The sequence below is a fragment of the Oratosquilla oratoria genome, chromosome 22, assembly GCF_046742065.1.
Source record: "Oratosquilla oratoria isolate Oo_2021 chromosome 22, ASM4674206v1, whole genome shotgun sequence".
In the NCBI taxonomy this organism is placed as follows: domain Eukaryota; kingdom Metazoa; phylum Arthropoda; class Malacostraca; order Stomatopoda; family Squillidae; genus Oratosquilla; species Oratosquilla oratoria.
In genome coordinates this window covers 38,301,942-38,312,923 of record NC_134798.1, presented here as the reverse complement: position 1 = coordinate 38,312,923, position 10,982 = coordinate 38,301,942, and the positions used below count along the sequence as shown (strand labels likewise).

General features: G+C 37.2%; 1 protein-coding gene across 1 annotated transcript in view; it reads right to left on the bottom strand.

Annotated features, from left to right (window-relative positions):
• The window catches only part of LOC143037353 (uncharacterized), a 5,866-nt gene extending 265 nt beyond the window's left edge, over positions 1 to 5,601 (bottom strand). Inside the window, exons 1-3 of the mRNA XM_076205492.1 lie at positions 5,446 to 5,601; positions 4,399 to 4,537; positions 726 to 1,304 (exon numbers count right to left, since the gene is read on the bottom strand). Of these exons, the coding sequence (XP_076061607.1) occupies positions 726 to 1,304; positions 4,399 to 4,537; positions 5,446 to 5,601 (874 nt within the window). The remainder of the gene's footprint in view (positions 1 to 725; positions 1,305 to 4,398; positions 4,538 to 5,445) is intronic.
• Between the last annotated feature and the right edge of the window lie 5,381 nt (positions 5,602 to 10,982).

Genomic DNA, 10,982 nt, shown 5'->3' with positions numbered 1-10,982 from the left:
TCCTTGCACGCCACCCCTTCCCCCACTGCGAGACGCAAACCGTCTGCCGCAAATTTGCGAAACAGGACTATAAATGCCAGATCATTTTCTGTCTTCCACATTCTTATATGTATCTTCGATCTCCTCAAGGGTTTTACCTTTTGTTTCCGGAAGTAAAGCGAGAGGAATGTATGAGGATGACGCTGAGAAGAAGCTGTAGAGCCAGAATACGCCATAGAAACCTAAAGCGCTTTTCAAAGGAAGGAAAGTCTCGACCACCGTAAACGAAAGAGTATAGGAGATAGTGCTTATCATCCCATTGCCCATTAGCCGAAAAGAGAGTGGCAGGATTTCGCACGAAATCAAGGATTGAATTGCTGTCGCCGTGGAAGCACAGCAAGAAATAACTAATACAGAAACTAGAGGAATCCAAGACAATGAAGTCACAAGTTCTCCCTCATAGTATACACTAATATAGAAATAGAGTCCGAGTGTATACATGGATACAGAGCACACAAGTGAAGAAAAGATAAAACCAGGTCGACGACCAATGTAGTCGCTAGAAAAAAAGAAGAGGATCGCCCCTACTGTTCTTCCTACACCCACTAAAATAGAACAAATATGAGGATTACTGCAGGAGTTGGTTTCATTAAATATCGTTGCTGTGTAGGAGAGGAGAATATTGCTTCCACCCATTACCCTCAGTAGTATCATTAAGCAAATAATTGCAAATCTCTTTCTAATACTTGGGTCTGCAAGATGTTTGATTTGGGAAAACGCATTGCTTTTGGAACACAACGATTCCTTGGCTTTAATGGTTATATCTGCAAATTCTTGATCGATATTGTACTGACGACCTCTGAAAAATTGGAGAGCTTTGGAAGACTTTTCCAAGTAACCTTTACTAGCTAACCATCGTGGAGAATCGTGAAAGAAAAGGAGACCAATGAACTGAGGTATAGTAGTCGTGAATCCAAACACCAGAGCCATTTGGCGCCACGTCAGGCTCAGTGACCCGATAGAATAAGAAAATATCATACCTAATCCACGCATGACATCGATTATTCCACTTAGATTTCCTCTGTACATCTCATGCGAAATCTCGATGACATAGATGTAAGGAGTATGCTTCAACGTGGCTACAGTCAAACCTAGAAGGAATCTGGCCCCTAGGAGGAGAGGGACGGAGTTGGCGAAGGCTATACCCAACCAGCAGAGGAGGGTGAAGGGAAGTACGAGGAGAAGTATGACGCGTTGTCCCACAGACACAGTCAGGGCACCCGTCAGCAGAGAGCCAAAAATGGCACCCATGTTTGGAAGACTTCCTGAAAAAGTAAGACATTACTAGAGAACTAATATTTAATCATGTCCAGGAATATTATAGCACTTATCTGTGTATTACACCTTCAGACTGGTAGAATGGGAGAGCACTCATTCTGATAGAAAGTTTCATATATCACATAGAGATGAACAGTAACTAAAATTTCAGTAAGCGATTAGTGTCACCAATTATATTCTCATCAAACTCTCTAACTAAATTTATCTGCAGTCGAAGTGGTAGAGATAACTTCATTGCCACTGGTCATTCTTGCATTTGAGTTTTTTTTATTTCGAGTTATGTCACCACAGGTTCTGCAGAGTAAATTATTGTAGCCAAAAATTTATATCGAAACCTAGCAAGTCTGATGAATATATTTCCGGTTTATTGATACCCAAGCCCAACTTTAATTTCAAACATATAAAGGGATGGTGATTAGTTTTACATTCCTCTACCTTGCAACTAAGAGAGCTATGTCTTCTAAGGAAATTGTTTCTAATACCAAGTACTCGCTTCACTTATTTCATAGGTTTATAAAATGTATATGTCACGACTAGGAGCTTGCAATTTTTGTCATATTCAAAATACTTTATGGTGTTCTAAACAGTATTGAACTTAATCTAACCTAAATTAATCTCACCTAATCCAAGTTGACATCCTAACTTAACCTGGCCTAAGTTAAATCAAACTAAACTAATTCAATCCAAGTTAAGCTATATTAATATAACCTAAAATATCATCAATTAATCTAAACTAATCTAAATAAATTTAGCCTACCTAACCTAAATCAATTTAGCCTATCTAACCTGACCTGACATGGGACATACCTTGTTGTGCAGAAAGTTCACTGATTATTTTTTGTTTCAGAGGGAAAATAAAATAAATATCTTTAGAGCAAGAAAGAAGAAGTTAAATTGACTGCTGTGAATAAGGTGCTACACCAGAGACTACTAAATAAAATCAAAGCCCATGGCATAGGAGGAAAAGTGTTAGAATGGATTAGACCTTGGATTAGTAATAGAAAACAGCGGGTCACCATAAATGGAGTAAAATCTAGGTGGGGCAATATTACTAGTGGTGTCCCCCAGGGCTCGGTTTTGGGTCCCTTGTTGTTCATTATGTACATAAACGACTTAGACGATGGGATAAATAGTGATGTTAGTAAGCTTGCGGACGACACTAAAATAGGACGCCTAATTAGGTCGGGAGACGACGCAGAGATTCTGCAGGATGATTTTAACAAATTGTTCATATGGTTAGTGAAATGGTAAATGAACTTCAATATCTCTAAGTGTAGCGTGTTAGACGTAGGGCTACACAACCCCGAAAATAGATACAGCTTAGATAACACGCTTTTAGAGAAAACTGAGTGCGAGAGACACTTGGGAGTTCTAGTGAGTCCGGACCTTAAAACCAGGAAACAGTGCATTAGCGCTAGGAATAAAGCTAACAGAGCATTAGGTTTCATTACTAGGACGGTAACGAATAGTAGTGCAGAGGTAATTATTAAACTCTAGCGATAGTTAGACCCATCCTTGACTATGTGGTACAGTTTTGGTCTCCGTCCTACAGAATGGACATCAATTCACTAGAATCAGTACAGAGAAGAATGACCAAAATGATACATGGACTCAGAAATTTGCCTTACGAAGAGAGGCTTAGGCACCTTAACCTACACTCTCTGGAAAGACGCAGAGTGCGGGGTGATCTAATAGAGGTGTTTAAGTGGATCAAAGGGTGATGAAAACAAGGTTATCATTTTGAAATAACAGGGCAGGACTCGCAGTAATGGTCATAAACTGGACAAATTTAGATTTAAGAAGGAAATAGGCAAGAATTGGTTTACTAATAGGGTGGTCGACGAATGGAATAAACTTAGTAACCATGTAGTAAGCTCTGAAACTATCAGTTGTTTTAAAAAACGATTAAACAACTTTATGGATGGGGATGACAGGTGGTGATGGATACGGAGCTACCTAGTGTAGGCCTAATGGTCTCTTGCAGTCCCCTTCATTCTTATGTAAGTATCAATTTGACTGATTTAGAAATTCATTAACGTTCCTATCTTGATTTTCCGATAATTCATTAATTAAAATTAATATCACAGTGAGAAATATTTTCAAACAAGGAAAAAGGTAGACCTAATTACTGCTAGAAGTTATTTAATCATGAAATGAAGGTAATCAATTCCATAGAAATATTCTTTGGATACAGTGCATATTATTTCCGATGTCTTTGTCCTGTTCCTTGCCCTATGAAGCAGAGCCTTGAATCAATTGTATGAGGCTGGTAGAAAAGATGTTAGAAAGTGGGGTAGAAAACTGTGATTACATTTTATGTTGTTAAGTGTTTATGAAATATGTGTATAATAAAACAATATAGAAAGCGAGCGGGTTGCTTAAGTCCGCTTTCCGCCTTGTTGATAAAAAATGGCCGGAGGCTGGATTGAATTGTTGATATGGCATTCCTTGTAGCCTAAGTGAGATATGCAGAGACTTGAGATTATTTAAGTAAATAATATTGCCATATAGACTTTTAACAACGAATCAGATTGGTGAAAGGGTGGACGAGGAAAAAATTTAATTGGTTCACGAATTCCTCCCTTTGGGGAGGATCTTAAATATAAAGTTAAAAATCATTGGACTAACGAAACCACTTCATCATTGCAAAGCTCACGTAGGATCTTACATACGTGCACTCGCTGTATAAGAATTAACTGAAGAAAGATACAGCAGATTTCTAAAATTTAATTCTCCAAGACAGAAAATATTGTGAATTGTGAAAAGAAGACTATCAGTGAAAAGGTTATAAGTAAAAGGAACTAACAGTCTAGAACTTGACAAAGTTGGATGATTGTGGACAAAATTGGCCTAAGTGGCGAAAAGGGGTAGAAGTAATATCTACCTTTTCATATTTCGGTCATTTGTTATCAAGTCTTATCTACAGGTCAGATTCTGTATATATTTTATCAACATCTACAAAATGTAAACAACAAACAACTACCTTTTACATGAGAACAACGAAGAGTACAAAAATGCAACTTGATTAATCATACCTATGATATTAAGTATGTTTAATATACCTATAATATTTGGCCTTACCGAAGAGAGCAGTGGATGACTTATCCAAGAAGAGGTCGGTGTTGTTGCTGGATGTCAACTCGGGTATTGTAACTCCTGAAAACGTAAAAATGCATGCGACTCCCACCTGCGATAGAGATGCTACCAGACATCCACAAACCTAAAAGAAAAGAAACTTTTAGTTTATGGATATTCGAATATGATGCGTCATGTTTCAGTAAGTCAATAAACAGCAAATTATTACTACATCTAGCTCGAAATTGCAGAACAAGTTAAAGCATATTTTATATTATATGATATTCAAAATATAATCTCACGATTTTTAGAGCTAGATTCTTCATTATCTCTTGATCTTTTTACTTATTACTTCTTTGTAATAAACCTTTCTTATTGAAATATCTAAGGCTGACACTCTGGTGCAGGAACAATATCATGAAGATAAAGAGTAAAAAACAGGGAATCCTTGGAAGGAATTGAGTAATAGGAATACAAGAAAAAAGACAAGAGGCCTTCTCTATTTCATACGACCTAATCTAAAAAAGTGTTGTACTCATTTGTATTATCGCCTTTAAGAAAGAAACATAGTTAAGGAAGACAACAAAAAACACAAAGGTGTATTCATAACATTAATCCACCACAGCATACTTTCCTCAAACAAATCATAAGACAATAAACAAACACTAACAGACAACACAAATGAAATTATCATAATATAAACTCAGATAAAAAAAAAATCTAGATGATATATAAGACTAGACTATGACTAAGAAGCAAGGAGAAATAATAGAAAAATAGGTGAGTATTGAGGAAGGTGAATAGGAATTACCGGTTTCACCCTGAGTTCTCTCTGAGAAAGCAAGACTGGTCAGGTATAAGGTCGAACCAAGATCCGTATCTTCTTTATCTACCTTCTTTAAATTTCTTTAACGTCTCAACAATAAGAATAGCATTCAATAATGAATTTTATTACTTAAAAAAAAGATGATGAGCCTTTACACACATGCTACGGACTAGACTTAATGGAAAGTATTCGAGTCATCGAGTCCTATAAATCACAGATTTCTTTACCTGTATGAACAATTGAGGACGCTGCGCAGTTGACAAATCATCGATGTTTGTTCCTTTTAAAACCGAAGTGTCCGAATGATACTGTGTTTCGTTTCTTTTGTCGATAGTAGTTTCCGGTAATACACATATTGGTGTTTCTCTAGAATCATTAGGCATAGCCAAGGACAAAATAAAACCTAACAATATGTCTTATCTAGGATACGCTAGACGTTCCACAAATTCTTTTCCCGTGGTTTCAGTTGAGATCTAAGAAAGAAAAAGATGGGGAGGTTGTCATTGGGCACAATATAAGCGAACAAGAAGAATGTACGTTCATGTATACAAGCGCTTTTAAGAAAAATATACTGTACCACACAAAAGACTACTTTCTAAACTCGCTACACATGGAATAAGAGGTAACCTATGAAGTTGGGTCAGTAATTCTTTGAAGAATTGTAAACAGCGAGTTACCCTGAAGGCAAGACTTCTAGCTGAAAAAATATTGCAATTGGAGTTCCTCAGGGTTCCGCATTTGGGCCACTTCTATTCATACTATATATATAGCCGATATTGACCAGACTGGAATCTGTTGACTCGAATTTTGCTAATAATACAAAGATGTGTGGGATATCAAATGATTACCCGAATGAATTGGATATTCAAGAAGATTTAGATAAAATGCAGCAAAGATTTGAAAAGTAGGTAATGAAGTTTAACCCAAGTAAATGTAAATCTATGCGCATATGTAAAAATAATACCAAACACGACTACATGTTATTTGGAAATAGCGTTAACAAAGGATTACAAAGGCGGAGCATGGCGACAGGAGACCTTTTGGTCCATATCTAGGTCAGATGCGAAAAAATCATAATAACAATAGATAAATAAAAACTATAATAATGTAAATAACAAATAAAATACACAAATAAATGCATAGGTATAGTTAAATAATAGACAAACAGGTAAGTAGTATAGTGATAAATTGACATATAAATAATAATAAATGAGAATGAAACAGACAAATGATAACAAAACAAAACCAAATAATAGAAAGTAAATTATAATCATTACAGCATCTTGCTTTGGTGTTTATCTAAATGATTCTTAAAGCTTCTAGCCGAACTACATTGCACTGCCTCTGCAGGAACTTTATTCCATTCATTAACTACACGGTTGGCGAGGTTGTTTCTCCCCACTTCCAAATTGAATCTATTTCCGGACAGTTTGAGATCATTGTTTCTTGTCTGATTCTCATTCAGTGTGAAAAATTTTCCACTTTTGATGTTGTCTGTCAATGTCTTTAATGAGATTCGGTGACCATATGGAAACAGCATATTCCAAATGTGGACGAACTAACGATTTATATAGCTTGTTAATGAGTGATGGACTTTTGATGTCAAAAGATCGCACAATCAGTCCTGGAATATAATTTGCTTTCTCAAAGGCTGAAATACACTGCTTGGATGATTTGAGACCATTACTGATAATTGCGCCGAGATCTTTTTCACTATTCACTTTTGTTAACGAATTTCCAAAAAAACTTGTAATCGTACTTACCGTTATTTTTACCTATGTGCATTACCTTGCATTTACTTGTGTTAAATTTCATTAGCCACTTTTCAGACCATTGCTGTCATTTATCTAAATCTTCTTGAATATTTAATATATTTAAGTGATCATTTGCCATTCCGTACAGTTTTGTATTATCAGCAAATTTGGAAACAGTAGATTTTAGTCCATGGTCTACATCATTTATATATACTATGAATAGAAGTGGCCCAAGAACGGAACCCTGAGGAACTCTACTTGTAACATTTTTCCATCTAGAAGTTTTTCCATTTAAAACAACTCTGTTTTCGATCATTCAACCAATTACTAGTCCAACTTAATAGACTACCACTTATTCCGTGTGAAGCTAATTTAGTAAGTAATCGTATCAAAAGCTTTTGCAAATTCTGGATATATTAAATCTATATTGTTTCTTATATCATAACTCGAGATAACTGTGTTGTAGTATTCAAGTGAGTCACGCAAGAACGTTTCCGTCTGAAACCATGCTGGCTATCATTTATCAAACGGTTACTTTCTAAATGATGTTCGATAGCATCTCTGATGATAGTTTCCATTATTTTTCCTACGATTGAAGTCAAACTTATAGGCCTATAGTTATTAGTTTTCTTTTTGTCACCTTTTTTGAATATGTGAGTAACGTTAACTAGCTTCCATTCTCTTGGGACATCTCCGGATGTGATGGATTTCTTGAAAATAATTTCTAATGGAACAACAATCTCATTTTAATTTCCTTTAAGTTTCTTGGATGCCGACCATGGTGTTTTATTAACTTTTAGTTTCTCTATACACTTTTTTTTTTTTTTTTTTTTTACCGTAGTGAGTAAGTTTACCCTAGAATTTCCACAGGTTCAGTTTGGAGCTCACATTGAGGTGTTTCGTTTACGAATACCGAGCTAAAATAATTGTTTAAAATATTACACATTCCTTCATTTGAATAATGAAGTTGACCGTCAGCAGATAATAGTGGACCAATGCGATTCCTACCAATCTTTTTATATCTAATGTAACCATTGAATTCTTTGGTATTCTCTTTGGATTTATCAGCGATATTCATTTCGTATTGTCGTTTTTTTTTTTCTTTTTTAAATGTCTCTGTATTGATACATAACTTTCATAGTCATTAGATGCACCCGAGCACTTATATTTCTTATAAGCCTATCTCTTTTTAGCAATACTTTTTCAGTTTCTTTGTCGAGCCACTTTGGGCGAGCCTGATTTGGGGGACGTCTATCCTTAAAAGGAATGTAAGTATGATTCATCTTAGTGAGCGTATTTTGAAATATTTCCCACATCTAATCTACAGGTCTTTCGCTTAATTTTGCCTACCAATCTGTAAGCTGAAGCTCCTGACGTAGTCCTATGAACTGAGCTTTACTGAAATCGGGTATTTTAGAAACACAAGTATCTATTCTAAAACTTTTTAGGAGTTTGAATCTAAGTTGTGATCACTTTTTGCAACAGTTTCACCGACTTCTACATCAGTTACAATGCTTTCGCGGCAAGTGATCAATAGATCGAGTAAATTTCCATATCTTGTGGGCTCTTTTACAAGCTGAACTAAGTAATTGTCACCAAGAAAATCAATCAAGCGACTACTTATATGGCCATGTTCAAGGGTCATCCAATCAATGTCAGTAAAATTGAAATCACCCATTATCAATAAATCCCGGTTGCAGAAACTAGACATTTCTTGAAATAACAAGTTTGCCGTCTGCCAATGATAATGTCTTTGGCCTATATACTACACCTACATTCATTTTTTGTCAATTTGCTTGTGTTAACTCAACCTACAAACTATCATATGCATCCTGTTTCACTTTCTCTAAAACACAAGCATGGACATTGTTTTTAACGTACAACAGAACACCCCCACCTTTCTTGTGGTTTCTATCCTGATGAAAGTGTTTAAATCCCGTAATATTAAATTCAGCTTCGAACTCTTTACCATTTAACCATGTCTCGGTTATTCCTATCATATCGAGATTTTCGCTTTTGACATACGCCTGTATTTCTTTAAATTTGTTCCTAATACTACGAGCATTAAAGTACATGGTTTTAAGAAACTCGTGATTATTTCTTTTTGACACGTTTTGAGTTTCAATATCATGACTTACATTATAATGTTGTTTTTTATTAACACCTTGCTCTATGTTATTATTTGGTCCTTCATTGACATTCAATGCCTCATTAACATTTCTCCTATCAATATTAACATGTTCCCCATCGCGAACATCTGGTCGCTCACGGTCATCCGATCTCTTTTGTACACTTTGTCCCCCTACGTCACTGCGATTCACACCGGACTCCCGTCGTTCATTGACATTCTATCCGGCATCCCTTCCTAAAATTACATTTTGTCCTCCAGTGACATTACATCCTACCGTGATATTTTTTCCTTAACTATAATTACATCCCATCGTGGTATTTTGTCTTCCACTGTCATTACATCCCATCGTGATATTTTGGCCTTCATTGACATTCTGTCCGGCATCCCTTCCTAAAACTATATTTTGTCCTCCATTGACATTATATCCTACCGTGATATTTTCTCCAGTATCATTACATCCCATCGTGATATTTTGTCCTCCACTATCATTACATCCTATCGTGATCATTTGTCCTCCACTGTCATTACATCCCATCGTGTTATTTTGACCTTTGACATTACATCCTAATGTAACATTTCGTCCTCTACCTACATTATATCCTAAAATCACATTTTGTCCTATACTGGCATATTGTTCTACATTAATGTTTTCCCAAGTACACTCTATTTGCCCTTCCCTTCCGGCTTCTACCCCAAAAAAGGAACTAGTTCATTACAAACTTCCACAATGAAGTTTGTAAAAACATCTTTGCCTCTGCGGGTAAGGTGGATCCCATCAGAAGCGTAAAGGCCATGGCGCCTAGAAAAGAGATACCAAGGATCAAGAAAGTGGTATCCCAATTGTGTGCACAACTGCGATATCCTATCATTGATCCCTATGGCTCTACTGTTCCAACACGAGCCTGCGTAGATCCTCGGGAGGACCCTACAGACTACGTGACGGCTCCCACGTTCCTTCATCTCCTGAAGGAGGACCCTGTAATTCCGAACAAGTTCCTCTGATCTCACCCAACCTACATCGTTACTTCCCGTATGAACAATCGTAACCGTGTTCGTCCGTCCTTGCTCCCTGATGGACTGGGTACAATCGGCGATCCCACGGCCCGGTTGACATACAAGCTTGCAACGTCGTTTAGTCTTTCGCTGCAGGATGTCGTCATAGCCTCGCATCATGGAGTCCCCCACCACCAAGAATTCCTGATTTTCAGCCACTTCATCCTCCAGTAGAGCAAAACGATTGGCTAGAGCTAGCGGTTGCTCCACAGGGCACACGCCTATCGAACGCGGGCTCGACAAACGGGGCCCCGCGGAGCGCCACTCGCTCACGACTGTGACAGAAGGGGAAGAAGTGGAACGCTCTTTGAGTTGCGGGGAGGATTCACTCTTCTCACAGAGCACACTCCTGAGAAGACGAATTTCCTCCTCACACATCCTGAGACGGTCCTCCAGGTTCACACAACCTTCACAAGCCATTTCGCTCCTCCTTTAGCAATACAAACGGCAAAGAGAAAATACAAATCAACAAAAGAAACCAAAGCGGCCTCTAATAAACTAAATACACGAAGCTTACTCTGCTTACCTTATACTATTTCTCCTACCTATGCAGTACAGTAACAGAATACTGTTTTGAATTTAAATAGAACACTACACCTTATCTTATATCTGTAACTATATAGTGCTATACGTATACAATTACAAAAATACAACACAATCACTTAGCACTATTCGGAGATATAAATTTCACAGGTATTTGCAAGCTGGTGTCTGTGTAGAAAAACGAGCCCTCTAGCTGAGGTCACGAAGCAGACTGAGCTGAGGTCACGAGCAGACTGAGCTGAGGTCACGAGCGGACTCAAGCTGAGGTCACGAGCAGACTGAG